The 15,530-nt window shown below is 34.6% G+C and overlaps 1 protein-coding gene across 8 annotated transcripts in view; it reads left to right on the top strand.

The window, feature by feature from the left end:
* PIAS2 (protein inhibitor of activated STAT 2) overlaps nucleotides 1–15,530 on the top strand; it is a 141,327-nt gene that overhangs the window by 50,758 nt on the left and 75,039 nt on the right. For 7 of the 8 annotated variants that reach the window (XR_005212152.1, XM_037805535.1, XM_037805533.1 and 4 more), the window contains exon 2: nucleotides 10,119–10,593. Coding sequence is in view for 7 of the 8 variants with exons in the window: in XM_037805535.1 (XP_037661463.1) it covers nucleotides 10,119–10,593 (475 nt within the window). In the remaining variant the exon portion in view is untranslated. Of the gene's footprint in view, nucleotides 1–8,755; nucleotides 9,137–10,118; nucleotides 10,594–15,530 lie in introns of those variants that run through there. The other variant, XM_037805536.1, reaches the window with a different exon arrangement.

Genomic DNA, 15,530 nt, shown 5'->3' on the forward strand with positions numbered 1-15,530 from the left:
AGTCTAGATACTAGTCCTTTGTTCAATATGTGATTTGGAAATATTTTCTCTCAGCCTATTGATTGTCTTTGCATTCTTTTAAACAGAGTCTTTGGCAGAGCAAGGTTTTTAAAATTTTGGTGAAGGCCAGTATATCAGTTTTCTTTTTATGGATCTTGCTTTTAGTATCAAGTGTAAGAATTCTTTGCCTAGCCTTAGATCCCACAGATTTTTTTTATATTTTTTTCTGAAAGTTATATAGATTTTTCTTAGATTTGTCTGTGATCCATTTTGAGTTAATTTTCTAAATTGTTTTAGCTCTTCTAGTTCCTTTGCCTTTCCATGTAGATTTTAGAATAATATTGTCTATATCTACAAAAAAAAATCTTGCTTGGGATTTTGATAGGAATTATGTTAAACCTGTATATCAATTTGGGGGAGAATTGACATCTTTATTTGTTGAGCCTTCCAGTCCATGAACATGTTCTCTCTCCATTTATTTAGGTCTTATATTTCTTTTATCACCATTTAAATTAAGCTTTTTATTAAGATACCATTGATTTACCCACAGTTGTAAGAAATAATGCAGACATCCCCATGTTCTCTCTACTCAGTTTCTCCCAGTGATAACGTCTTGCAAAACTATACTACAATATCAAAACCAAGATATTGACATCAACGCAGTGAAGATACAGAACATTTCCATTACCACAAGGATCTCTCATGTCTCCTCTTTAAATACAAGTCCTGTGTTTGCATTATATTAGCTTTACACCCAAGTATCTCATTTTCTTTGGAGTGATGGTAAATGGTTTTATGTTTTAAATTTTGGTTTCTGTATGTTCATTGTTTATAGAAATGTGATTGGTTTTTGTGTATTGATCTCATATCCTGTGATCTTGCTGAACTCTCTTATTAGTTCTAGTTGTTTTGTAGATTCCTTGGGATTTTCCCTGTAGACAATCATGTTATCTGCAAATATGGACAGTTTAGTTTTTTCCTTTTTGGCCTGTATGTTTTTATTTTCTTTAGTTGTTTCACTGCACAGGCTAGAACTTTAAGCAGTATGTTGAGTAAGTATTGAGAGTAGATATCCTTGCCTTGTTCCCAATCTTAGGGAGAAAGCATTCAATTTTTCACTGTAAGGTATAATGTAGCTGTAGTGGTTTTTTTTTTTTTTTTTTTTTTTTTGGTAGATGCTGTTTATCAGTTGAGGAAGTTCCCCTTTATTCCTCTTTTTCTGAGAGTTATTATGTATGGAGGCTGAATTTGTCAAGTATTTTTTCTTCATCAATTAATATGATCATGTGTTTTTCGTTTTTAGCCTATTAGTATGGTGTATTATATTGAATGATTTCAGTTGCTGACCCAGACTTGCATCCCTGAAATAAGCCCCACTTGGTCATGGTTTATTATTGTTTTCATATATTGCTGAATTCTGTTTGGTAATATTTGTTAAGGATTTTTGCATCTATATTCATGAGGGATATTGGTCTCTACTTTTCTTTTTTGTGTTATCTTTGGTTTTATCAGGATGATACTAGCTCCAGAAAATGAACTCTGAGGTGTCCTTGCTTCTTAAATTTTTTGAAATAAATTTCATATAAATCTTATAAAATTCTTTAAATTTTTGGTAGATTCTTCCAATAAAATCATCTGGGCCCAGGGATTTACTTTTTGGAAGTTTTAAAATTATTAATTTGGTTTCCTTAAATCATTACTGGGGTATTCAAATTATTTCGTATTTGTGAGTTGTGGTAGTTTGTGTTTTTTGAGGAATTGGTGCATTTCATTTAAGTTGTCAAATTTATGCATGTAGTGTTCTTTGTATTTCTGTATTCTGTTTTTGATGTCTGCAGTTCTATAGTGATAGCTCCTAATTTTTTTCTTTTAAGTGGAGACTTTATTCCATTTTTATTTGTTTGGGTTACTGATAGGTTTACACTTATTGTTACCCCCTCATTTTGTACTAGAGTACTTTTTCTGTGTTTTGTCCCCATTCACCCCTCTGGGATTTTTGTGCCTTCTTTTGTCCCCCCACCCCCACCCCTCATATTTTCCCACTTTATTCATTTGGAAATTATGTACTTTTTGTTTGTTTGTTTGGGCTTTCTTTCATACTCTTCACATTTTCTTGTGTAAGTTAGTCTAATGTTCATATGTTTTCCTTGCTCACAAACACAAGTCACCTACAGAACACTTTAAACTGCTTACTAGCCAACCAGTTTATATGCCAATGTTGTCCAGCATTTTTATTCTATCTTTTCTTTTTTGGGGGAAGAATTTTTAGCTTTACTTTATATACAAAGAGCTAGCATTGTTTCTTAGTCAAATAGATGGCTTGGATAATCCATTCAAGGAAGATCACTTAGTCCAGCTTGATGAAGCCTAAGCTTTTCGTTTTGATGGAAGCATTGGTGGCACATATTGAGCTTGTATCTTTGGATCATATTATGCTGTTTTGAGCAGACGTGGTAATGAGAACCCTGGCCAAATTTTTGTGCTTGTGACCCACTTGCTTTTAGGGATGGAATGAGGTGAAAGGCAGTTCTATCTTTTCAACTAACAGTGTCGATATTGTTTTATACAGTAAATATTTTTTAAAACTGTACATCTTCTACCTCTTCACTTTCAGTTTCCTTTCCCTCCTTAATTTTTGTCCATTCATTAGCACCTGCTATATTATATATTTTATTTAATTCCTTATTGTAATTTCGATCTGTCAAGCCCTCCCACTCTTTAGCCATCCATTGGAATTTTATTTATAATCTAAGTTGGAGAGAAGTGACTGTTTATACCTAGTAACATGAAATGTTTCTCAATTTATTCAAGCCTTTTTTAATGTCCTGTGATTTTTTGTTTTGTTTTGTTTTATTGGTTTCATTTTAATGTAGACTTTGCAAAATTCTTTAATTTATTCCTTTGCGTTTTGTATTTTTATGTTACTTAGATATATATTTTTTAACATTGTTTTTCTTTGTTGATCATTTGAAAATCTGGTGTAGAAAATGCAAATTTTGCTGACATTTTATTACTGGTTCTAAATTTTTAATGGATTCTATTATGTTTCCAATGTAAAGAATCCTGTCATTTGTAAATAGTAAATAGCGCTTTTTAATTTTTACTGCCTTGATGTATTGTCTAGAAGTTTTGGAATAATGAATGACAAAATATAATGTACATTTTGTTGATCTTGACTTTATGATCTAGTGTTTCATTTTTAAGTATAATTGATATTTGCTGTTGATTTCTGATATCATTTATCATGCTAACAGTTTCCTTCTATTCCTCTTTATTGTGAGGTTTTGTCAGGAATGGATAAAATATTATCAAATGCTCTTCTGGCATTTATTCAGATTATTATATGGCTTTTCTTCTTTGGACCAACAAATATATTTGTATTGTTTCTCTTTATCAACTTTTACAATAATAATGTATTGGCTACCTAACATTCTCTAAAGGAGACCAGCAGTTTTTTTTAAAGTACCATTTTGGAACAAATAAGTTTTTAATATATTGATTTGTTTGAATCTGTTGCAGTTATTTATTTATTTTTTTCGGGGAGTGGTGAACTGTCTCATCTTGGGCTGCTGGGAGCCCATTCTCTCTGCTTCCTGTGTTTTAATAAGATCTCAGTGGCCTTTGATAACTTCTTGCTTTATGCTGTGATAAAATGTTCTAGGCTCATCTCGTGCATTTTCTACCCCAGGCAGATCTACAGTCAGCCATTTCCCCAAAGAGCCTGGGTTCATATGAAAAGAAATGGTGTTAAGATGACTGTCTTTTTTCCCTCCACCTTCAAATAAACTAACTTGTTATATTTAATTAACTTATAATTTTAGAATACTTTTAGATTTATAGAAAAGTTGAGAAGTTAGTACGGAGTTCCCGTATACCCCGTACCCAGATGCCCTTATTCAAACATACATTATAGAAACTTTACAACCTATACAAAATTAGAGACTAGTATAATGAAGTCCCTTTGTACCCAGTATATAGCTTCAGCAGTTATCCACACCAATTTTTTTCCATTTATGTCCCTACCCACTCCCTCCAAATTATTTTAGTGGAATCCCAAACATTGTTTAATTTTTCCATAAATATTTTAGTATGTGACTATAACGTAAGGATAGGGATCATCTTAACCAAGTAATTTATTGAATTTATATTAAGCCATTCTCACATTCCTAGATTAAACTGGTTACATTGAGGACTTTTGTGCCTACACTCACAGGAAACATCAGTGTGTTAATGTTGGTTTATAAATTGTGTTTTTTTAAAAAAAGAGTCCTTATGATTCATCTTGGAAAATGAGAAAGACTATAGAGGTCCCCTGATTCACCAGACTTTTGCCTAAAGTTTTAGTTGGATGGGATAGATTTCCCTGCTAAAGTTTGAAAACCAACAGTTTGCATAGTTCCTCAGTTTTATGTTTTGTGTTCAACAGATTTTTCTCTTTGATTTCTAACATACATTTAACTCTCTGACTTTTATTTTCTTGAACAGTTTAAGGAATAGAATTCCATCTTTTCCTTGAGGGTTTGGTAGTATTTACTCATTACACTGTCTTGTCTGGGTAGATGTTATTGGGGCTGGAGGGGGGCAAAGATAATATACCTTTTTGTGAATCAGCTCAAGGAGTTTATATTTTCTAGGAAATCACTTTTATCTAGCGTTTTAAGTTATTGAATAAAGTTGCATATGCTGTTCTGTAAAGAACTTTGATTAGTATTTGTGGTCATTTTGTTCCTTTGCTCATTCTTAAGACTGTGCATTTGTTTTCTTTCCTTTTTTTTTGAGTCAGACTTTACAAATTTTACTGTTTTATTGCATTTTGCCTTCTAATTCATGGTGTTTTGCTTTTACCCTTTACTTCCTCATTCCTATTTTCTTTTGGTTTATTTTGTTGTTACTTTTTGCTTCTTGAATAAATACCTAATTTATTTTAAATAGTATTTAGGCAGATGTTTTTCTAAGCTTTGCCTTATTTCATAGAGTTTGAAATATGGTGTTCTCTTTATTGTTTCTTTTAAATAGCTGACGTTCAATTTTTATTTCCTTGGCCTAGGATTTACTAGGAAATGTAAGGAAGTGATATAGCTTAAGGTCACTCAAGCAGAGGGAGATTTAACTAAGGAAATGCATGATTTCACAGGAATACAGGACAGGAACTGGGGCCTCCTTTGACATGTGAAATGTGGAGTAGGTAGAAATTGGGGTATCCTTCTAATTTGCCATGTAATTCCCCTTACGACAAGAGCTTGGCCACTCTTTTGATTACCAATCATGTTCATATATGTTTCTGGTGGTTATTATTATCCAGTCATACTTATAAATGAAGGTGTAGATTGTTTTAATATTGTAGGTGGAATAGGCAATATTAATAATTATTTGTTACTTTCCCTCAGCAGCTCTTACCCCCCCCCTCACCCAATATTATACCTCATAGAAGATGGAGAATCTACAAAGTTTGTTTAAATGTTTACCATGACTTCTAAACTATTTAAAATTCCCCAAATTCCATGTTATTTTTTGCAATTAACATCTCACATTTAAGAATTGAAGAAGAGTATCAGGGAAATATTTTTACTCATTGCTGACTACGTGTAACATTACTTAAGTATTTGATGAGATGTTTTCTAAATGTAGCACTTTCAAATTGCTTTCATTCCTATATGTAATGTTTCAGTTATATTATGTTCCAGCTTTAAAAATATTTTATAGTTTTGTTATTTAAATTTGATTTTCAAAAGGTTGATTTAAAGTCCTAGTCTTAATTTGAATTAGACTTTCTTTAGAAATCCAAATTGTTTTTATATCTTTGAAAAAGTTAATCATGCTAGCATTTCTTTTCATAGTTCACAGAATTTCCTTCAAGTTGGTCAGCAAGCATTTATTGAGAAGTTCTTCTGTGTGGAAAAGTACACTCCGTGTAACTAAAGTGATAAGAAGACAGACTTTGGGAGCCTTTTGGAGGAAGTAGGGTGGAGTGGGAAAAGTCTACTTGAAAAAGAAAATTAGACTAAAGATGTTGTTTGGTGGATATTCAGAGCTGAAATCCATTTTTAGTAGTATTCATAGCAGGCTAACTTTACCCTGAGAAGACTCTGATGACCCTTCCTACTCATCCTAAAAACTGGTAAAAGAACAGCTTTACATGTGATTTTGGATCTCACAACTTTATTGAGTGATTCGTGAATCAGGCAGTATCCCATCCCAAAAGTAGAAGGGAGCTCTGCCGAGGGAGTGGAAAGGGGAAACCCATATAGGGTGAACATGGAAGTAACTGAGGAAATTCTGATTGGCTGACATTGTTTCCATTTTACATAGGGAGAGGATCTTACAAAGTGAGGAGCAGATTTACATTGATCAGTATGAAAAATTTGTCCATTTTGATAAGCTATCTCTACTACACCAAAACAGGTTTTATAACTAGGTGTTGCTTATCAACAACCCTGCAGGGTGTGTTCCACCCCCACCCCGCCAGGAAAATCCCCACAGGTAATTTTGTTTTTTTTTTCTTCTGGAAAAGCCCTTCTTGGAGAGGGGTCTTCTCCTGGCAGTGTCCAATGCAGGTGGCAGTTGGCCATTTTATTTTGCTTAACACCACTCACAGTAGGTAGAACTTGAAATTTTCTTGATGATTTAAAAAAAAAATAGACATCACTTGAAAGAAGAAATGAGAACTCAGCAAGTTTTGCAAGAAAAATATATTTATAGAATTTGAACTTTGTAAGCACTTTAGAGAATACCTTAACACAAGTGTTAAATAAAGGATAATTAAAAAAAAAAAAAAAAGAAATGAGACCAGATGGATGAAGTGTCTTTCCCAAATGATGACCAGATGGATGAAGTGTCTTTCCCAAAGTCCTAAATCTTGATTGCTGGTGCTATGATGTTTTCTACGAGGCTCCATTGACTATCAAAGCCATTATTTTTTAGGACATTTGTCTGGCAGAACTTTATTTTGTAGCATTTTGCAGTTCAAAGACTGCCCCATCTGCTGCTGTTTCCTTTCCTTTCCTTTCCCCAGACCATAGGGATTTAATCTCTTACTTCAGAATCCGGTGATTCCGTATTTATAGTTCTAAGCCATTTTCTTTCTTCCATTTTGTTTGCATATTTACAAGAGCTAATAGAGTCAATTGTTTTAACCTCCTTTGCCAATTAATGTGACCATTAGAAATATGTCATATGAGACTTCCCAGAAATTCCTTTTTGAGAGCCAGGCTTAGGGAGGATGACTTCGTGCTGTTCTGTCATTCTCCAAAACAAGTTTCCTTAAAACAAGGACTATCTGAAAATAAGTTTGAGGAAGGAAGCAAAGTAATGAATCCTGAGCTAGTCTTGTCTCTAGAAAGACTTCCTTTGTTGGTGTTAGTGTTTTCCATGATTTAATGTAGGCTATACTACTGTAATATAAGCATACCTTACTTGAAATATTTATTGAGATTGAGAACTTCCAGAAAGATGCATTGCATTCACTGCCTGGAAAGACACTTCCTGAAAAGTTGTCACAGGCCTTTTTATGCATGAGACCTTGAATCATTAAAAAAAAAATTGTAACTGGTGTGTCATGAGATAGGGAAAAATATTCCTGTTTTCCATCCTTGTCTTGCCAAAGCATGGGGAGGAACAAGATAAATAAAATAATATCTTTATCTTACACATGGAGGAAATAAAATGAGTGAAAATATAAAGACCATATAATGGCATTGTAATGTATGTTGTTATTAGAATATGATTTAGAGCTGCACTGCCCAATTCAGTAGCCACTTAGCTATTTGTGACTCTTAAGCACTTGTGTGTGGCTAGTCTAAACTGATAATTCCTGTGTAAATGTAAAATATACACCAGATATCGAAGACTTAGTACAAAAATTATCTCATTAGCCTTTTAAAGGATATTGATTACATGTTGAAATAATATTTGTGAGAAATTGAGTTAAAAATACTAAAATTAATTTAATGTCAGTTTATTTTAATGAAAGTTTAAAATAAACTATTTAAAACTATTAGAAAGTTATTAGAAAGCTATTAGAAAGTTTAGAATTATATGTTTAGTTCACATTTATTTATATTGGACCGTGCTGATTTAGAGTAAAATGGTTTGCTGGGTTGACAACTTAATTTTCTCTTTTACTGTATGAAACATGGAGACATACAATATAGTGCTGGAATAGAATTATGATACAGAGTGTACATGCTGTGGCATATTTATATGTTAGATTACTCTGATATTTTTAAATTTGTTTGCATTTTAGAAAACTAGCAAGTATTATTCCTGACAACTGTTTAAAAGTCAAATGAGGTTTGCTTCTGGACTATCATTAAGACTTAAAAGTGCAGAACAGAGGAATTATTATGGAGCAGTGCTGGCTCTTGGGTTCTGCCCTGCACTGGCACCGCTGAGATGAAGAACAAGTTGAGATGGAATCCCAGGCAGCTGTGGTGTGTGCAGCACTAAAGAGGAGGTGCAGGGAAATACCAAGCCCTACAAACAGGAAGGGAAGAAAAGTTCGGGGGTCATCTTGATTGGTTGCTGTTCCGGTTTGCTAATGCTGCCATTATGCGAAATATCAGAAATGGATTGGCTTTTATAAAGGGAATTTATTAAGTTCCAAATTTTACAGTCCTAAAGCCACAAAAGTGTCCAAACTAAGCCATCAACAAGAGAATACCTTTACTGAAGAATGGCCAATGGCGTCCAGAACACCTCTGTCAGCTGGGAAGGCATATGGCTGGCGTCTGCTGTTCCTTTGCTCCTGGGTTGTGTTTCAAAATGGCTTTCTTCAAAACGTCTCTGGGCTTGTCTCTCTTAGCTTCTTCAGCTCCTGTGCATCCAAGCATTGGGGCCCTCTCTTAACTTCTCTGGAGAAAACTCTGGGCTAGCACCTCCAAACATCTCAAGGCATCTCAGAGTGTCAGCAGGCATCTCTCTTTAAGTCTCAGTTGCTCTGAGCTCCTTCTGTCTGTGAGCTGTCTTACAGGACTCCAATGATTTAATTAAGACCCACCCTGAATGGGCGGGGTCATATCTCCATGGAAACATTCAATCAAGAGGTCCCACCCTAATCAAAAAGATTAATAACTCTGCCCCCACAAGATTGCATTAAAGAGCATGGCCTTTTTGGGGACATATCTCACAGTTGCTTAGGGTAAGTTTTCCTGAAAGGGGTTTTGGCCAGTTCCAGGTCTTATTCCATTTGCTTTCTAGATGGTATATATGAGGTGGTACAGGTATATCTGACCTAAGTGTGATTTACCTCCCAGTTCACAATTGACTGGAAAATCACTACACAGATGGATTCCTGAGGCGTCAAGTGGGTAAAAATATTTATTATTATTATTTTTTAATAAACAGAAGGTGAGATGCAAAGCAGGAACTTTTCTTAACCTTAGTTTTACACCCAAGAAGTGGTAGAGTGGCTTGGAAGAGGATCTTGCCCTTTTAAGATTTATGGCTACTCCTTTCTTTGCCCTTCCAAGGTCTTTTTCTCTTTTGGATAGTCAGCTGGGAATTTAATTGTTTTACATGTTTGACTTACTGCTAAATAAGATGTACATAATTTTTAGCTTTAATATTTAAAAATATCCCTATTTTCTTATTATATATTCTGTTTCTTAATAGTTGAATGGGGATGAAAAGCCATTGGATTTGGATCAAAATTCTGTCTTGATTTTGTGGATTTCTCAGTTTTGGAAGTTTTACTTGTAACGTAAAAAAATCTGAATTATTTTGTTTGGTTAATAGGTGATAATTCTGTAGCAATACATAGTGTATTGGTAGGGTTTAGTTTTGAAAAAGAGTATCTTCTTTGGTCATAAAGCATCCATAGGTTTCTACTTGAGCATAGTCAGATAATGAGGTGGTTGATAGAAACCAATAGACTGTAGATTACCAAAATTAAGGATACAGAAAAATACAATTAACATAATCATTTAAATGAATGTAATTCATGGGTGGTGGTGGCCTTATACACAGTAAGGGTTCTAAGTGATATGTGAAAACGCTGGTTTATTAGCATATGCCATTTGATAGAAGGCTGCAAAAATCAGATTTTACAATATATTTTAGATTAGAAGTTTTATATGCTTGAGGGTAACTATTGGTTTATTTTGTTTTTTCTTTCCTTTCAGAATATGATTTCTAGTTTTAGGGTATCTGAACTACAAGTGTTACTAGGCTTTGCTGGACGGAATAAAAGTGGACGCAAGCATGACCTCCTGATGAGGGCTCTGCATTTACTGAAGAGTGGCTGCAGCCCTGCGGTTCAGATTAAAATCAGAGAATTGTATAGACGCCGATATCCACGGACTCTTGAAGGACTTTCTGATTTATCCACAATAAAATCATCAGTTTTCAATTTAGATAGTAGCTCATCACCTATAGAACCTGAGTTGGCTGTGGCTGGAATCCATTCATTGCCTTCCACTTCAGTTACACCTCACTCACCGTCTTCTCCTGTTGGTTCTGTTCTGCTTCAAGATACTAAACCCACTTTTGAGATGCAGCAGCCATCTCCCCCAGTTCCTCCTGTCCATCCTGATGTGCAGTTAAAAAACCTACCCTTTTATGACGTCCTTGATGTTCTCATCAAGCCCACGAGTTTAGGTAAGAAATCAATTTCTTCTATATGAGAGAGTAAATAAAGCAAGAAGCCTTCAACTATTGATTGCATTGCTGTTAATATGATAAAATTGAGCCATTAATGCCAGATGTGCGGACAAAATGTTGATGCCCACAACTGAAATCGAATACAAAACTTAATTTCTATCATTCAAGCTTTTTTCTTCTTATGGTTTGGAGCTCAGTTTGCTTCTGTGTGAATGGGAACAACATAAATCTTATTTATTGCTGCATTTGGATAATTTTATAAAGAAATTTAGCTTATGTTTACCATACCTTTTAAACTGTTCCTATGAAATAACTTTTTATGTTTAATTTTTAGTTGAAGTGCCATAAGGAATTTGACAGCTGTTTTTTAGCTTTTTATTTAATATTCATCAACTGCTCAGCAATTTGAGAAAATTTAGCATATTAATAAAAGATGATACATATGACTTAACTTTTTTTTAAATATATATACCTAATTTGATGGCTTCTGTGTTGTCATGGAATAATTCTTACTGCCTAATGAAATTATTTATTGAGGTTTTTGGGTTTACTGATGAAATACATTGCTTGGGAAATAGCATTTCATAGTTAATCTGGGAGATTGTTTTCTTTTCATCTGGTGAAAATCCTTTTTCTTTCAAGTAATTTGAAAATTCTTAAATATATCAATGTTCCTTTTTCTTTTTGTATAAATTGTACTGCAGTATATCTTGGTTGAGCCAGAAGAAATTTTTGAGGCATAGGGCTGGTTAATTGGTGACAGGCCAAAGGTGCTGTGCTTTTTCCAGGTCCTTTCTCCTTGCTTTAAATGTTGTTTTTGTTTGTATGTAGCAAAACTGAGCCAAACAGGTGGAGTAATGCCTTTTATCCCCTCATTACATTCATTCTGAAATAAGTATTCATTGCTTGTTCATGTTTTATTATTTCTTTGTACATTTCATTATTTCTTTGTATTATTTCTTTCTCCTATGAGTAGAATTATTGGATCAAAGGTAAAAACATTTTAGACCCTTCATAATATATTACTAAATTTGTTTCTAGAATTGCTGTCAGTTTAAATACCAAAAACAAAGTGCACTTTATTTTCTGCCTGCATCAGATGTTATTAAAAACAAATTTTTCATTTTTTAAAAATAGTAAGATCAAATATGTTAAGGGTTTATTAGCCAGTTGCGTTTCTTTTATGATTTTACTTTCACCTTTAACCTTTTTGACAGGTTCATTTATCTGTGTAAAATGTTTCCAAAATTGATTTTCTACTCCTCTTCCTGTGTCATAGTTTTTGGATTATACCAATGCACAATACCATGCCCATTTACTTGTTTCTTTCTCAGCAATTATTGCAAATGTATTTCTTTGTATGTTGTATTTGTCAGGGTTCTGTAGGGAAACAGAACTTACAGGAAATATCCATAAATATTATGAGATTTTGTAAAATTGTCTCACACAACTGTGGAAATGCATGAATCCAAATTCCCGTAGGGCAGACTGTGAGCTGGGAACTCAGGTGAACATTTTTTGATGAATTCCCTGGGAGAAGCTGGCTAGGTGAAGTATAGATGAAAATTCTCTTCTGACTGCTGAAGTCATCACTTCTCCTTTTAAAGCCTTCAGCTGATTGGATGAAACGTCTCTCATTGCTGAAGGCAGTCTTTTCAGTTGATTGTAGTTGTAATCAGCCGTAGATACTCTCAACTTACTGATGATTTAAGTCCCCCAGATACCCTCACAGTAACAGTTAGGCCATTGCTTGCTTTACCAAACAATAGGGCACTATTACCTGGTCAAGTTGACACATGAGCCTAACCATCACATATGTATTATGAGAAAAATCCAGAATTGTTATATGCTTGGGTGACCCTACCTCAGGAGAATCCTCAGTAATATGGGTAAGGAGAGAACAGGGGATAAGAGGGTCTGTGGGGTAGTGGTTACAATGGAAGCTATTCAGAGATCATGAAATGTGTGCAGAATTAGTTTTCTAATCTCATATTGTAGGCACTAACGGTGAGAGATAAATCACAAAACCCGGAAGCTTCTACTTTACATCTGCCATTCTTTCTTGTGATCCATATTAAACCATAATCTGGCTAATAGACTTACCTTATGGCAAGTTCATTGTGCTTTTTGCTGTTCTTTTATAGAGTTGACTTTTCTAAAAACTGTCGGTATCAATACAAATTACATTTTTACTAGGATAAAACTACTAACATTAAGCTGTGAGCCCTATAAATTGTGCATGCATATTGCATGTGCTGAGTATGGAAGCATTCCATTTTCAAATCTTAAGGCTTATGGTTTGTGGGGACTTTTCTGGATAAGTTGACATGGTCGTTAAGACAACGGCCTGAAATACTGGCATTTGCCCTGGTGAATTCACTAAAGGTGTTGTGGCAGAATGAAGCAAGAAACACAGCTATTGAGCAGATACTTTCATTTATCTATCCTCTCCATCCTTTTTGCTATTACCTTATCTTGTACTTTGACCTACATTATAAGTCCTGCCTTTCAATGCCATTACTTTTGCTTTAACTAGTTGTCTTTTTAAGGAAATCACAAGAAGAAACAACAACATAGGATTTTACATTTATCAGTTATTTAGTGTTCGCATTGCTTTTTTTTAGGGTCTGGGTTTGATATGGTATCTTTTTTTTTTTTTTAAAGCCTGGATAATTTCCTTCATTGTATTTCTTGAAATGCATGTCTGCTGGCAAAAAAATTCTCTTAGCTTTTGTTTATCTGCATAGTCATTATTTGACCCTATTTTTGAAGAGTATTGAATTCCCATTTGACAGGTTTTTCCTTTCATCCTTTAAAGATGTCATTGCATTACATTCTGACTTACATTGCTTCTGATGAGAAGTTAACCTTTATATATATCAGTTTCTTTGAATGTAATGTCTTTTTTTCTCTGGCTGCTTTGAAGATTTTGTATTCATCCTTGGTTTTCAGTAGTTTGATTATGATGTGACTAGGTAGCATTCCTTATATTTATCTTCTTGTGGTTTGTTCTGTAATTTTTTTTTTCTGCAATTTTTTTTTCCTGACCTATTTTCATTCTCTTCTGGGATTCCATTTATGTTAAACCTTTTGATACTGTCCTGCGGGTCCTTAAGGCTCTTTTCATTTTTCTTCAGTCATTTTCTTATTGTTCTGATTAGAAATTTTCTGTTGCCCTGTCTTTAATTGCACTTACTTATCATTTAGTTAATTCTCTCCAGTGAATTTTTTTATTTCAGTTAGTGTACATTTTTGGATCTAGAATGTCCATGTGTTTATTTTGTGTAGTTTCCTCTTCTTTGTTGATATTCCCTATCTGTTCTCCCTTTAAGACCATATATCTCTTAAGTTCTTTGAAAACATACTCTTTGGAATATCCATAGTACCTATTGGGCCATCAAAGAGTTGTTTTCCATTGATTACTTTTTATCTTTACTGTGGATCACTTTTTCCATTTCTTTTTGCATGTGTAGTGTTTTCCAAGCCTTTCTAATGTAGTGGTCTCAGTCTTCTTAAGGATCTTTTCGGGGTTGATCTCAGTCTTTAACATGTGTCTAGAGTAGACTTTACTCTAGGGAATGGTCCTTAGTCTTAAGATGTCACCTTTATGCTGTCTCAGATTCCAGGGGTTTAAATCAAATGTTAATGAGTTTTTCCTACTGTGGCTCAGCTGGAACTCCCAATGTCTTTCAGCATTGCTCAACTTTAATGTTTCTGCTTTGTTATCAACCCTGTAGATAGCCTCTGCTCTTTGCTAACCCTCACATGGTTTCATCCTGTTGCATGTGTAGCCCAGCCCTCAACCACGTTCTTGGGTTGGGCCCTCATGCTGATTTCTGGTGTGCTCCCTCCATAGCTTACTCCTCACCTGGTTTTTATGCCTGAAGATTCTGCCACTTCAGCTACCTTGAACTCTGTTCTCTGCCTCCTCAGCTCTGCGGGACTGCCACCCTCAGCTTGGACTTGAGCACACTATGATGCATTCAGGAAATTGTTGCCAGGTGGGCTACTGGAGTGATTGTGGAGCTGCCTTCATGAGTTTTGCGTTCTCTCAGGGATCGTAGGCTTGTGCCACCTGTTGTCTGTCACCTATGCGTCATATTTTGTCTAGTATTATGGTAGTTTAGGATGGCATGTTGAAGTGGATACCAGTGATAGTTGGATACAGATTCAGTGTAATAATCTTTTAATCATTTTTCCATTAGGATCAGTCATACTGTACATAAATATACCTGTTTTTTTCGTACTTAATACATCATGAACAGTTTCCTTAGCAACTATTTTTTTTATTAAATTCAGTTTTATTGAAATACGTTCACACACCATACAATCAACCATAATATACAATCCACTGTCCACAATATGATAACATAGTTATGCGTTCATCACCACAATCTATCTCTGAACATTTTGCTTACATCAGAAAGAACCAGAACAAGAATAAAAAATAAAAGTGAAAAAAGAACACCCAAATCATCCCCCCATCCCACCCCATTTGTCCTTTAGTTTTTATCCCCATTTTTCTACTCATCCATACACTAGATAAAGGGGGTGTGATCCACAAGGTCTTCACAATCACACTGTCACCCCTTGTAATCTACATTATTATATAATTGTCTTCAGGAGTCCAGACTGCTGGGTTGGAGTTTGGTAGTTTCAGGTATTTACTTCTAGCTATTCCAATACATTAAAACCTAAGAGGTGTTATCTATATAGTGCATAAGAATGTCCACCAGAGCGACCTCTCGACTCCATTTGAAATCTCTCAGCCACTGAAACTATTTCTTCTCATTTTGCATCCCCCTTTTGGTCAAGAAGATACTCTCAGTCCCACGATGCCAGGTCCAGATTCATCCCCGGGAGTCATATTCTGCATTGCCAGGGAGATTACACCCTGGCAACATAGGGGGGAGGGCAATAGCAACTATTTTTTT

The sequence above is a fragment of the Choloepus didactylus genome, chromosome 16 (assembly GCF_015220235.1).
Source record: "Choloepus didactylus isolate mChoDid1 chromosome 16, mChoDid1.pri, whole genome shotgun sequence".
In the NCBI taxonomy this organism is placed as follows: domain Eukaryota; kingdom Metazoa; phylum Chordata; class Mammalia; order Pilosa; family Megalonychidae; genus Choloepus; species Choloepus didactylus.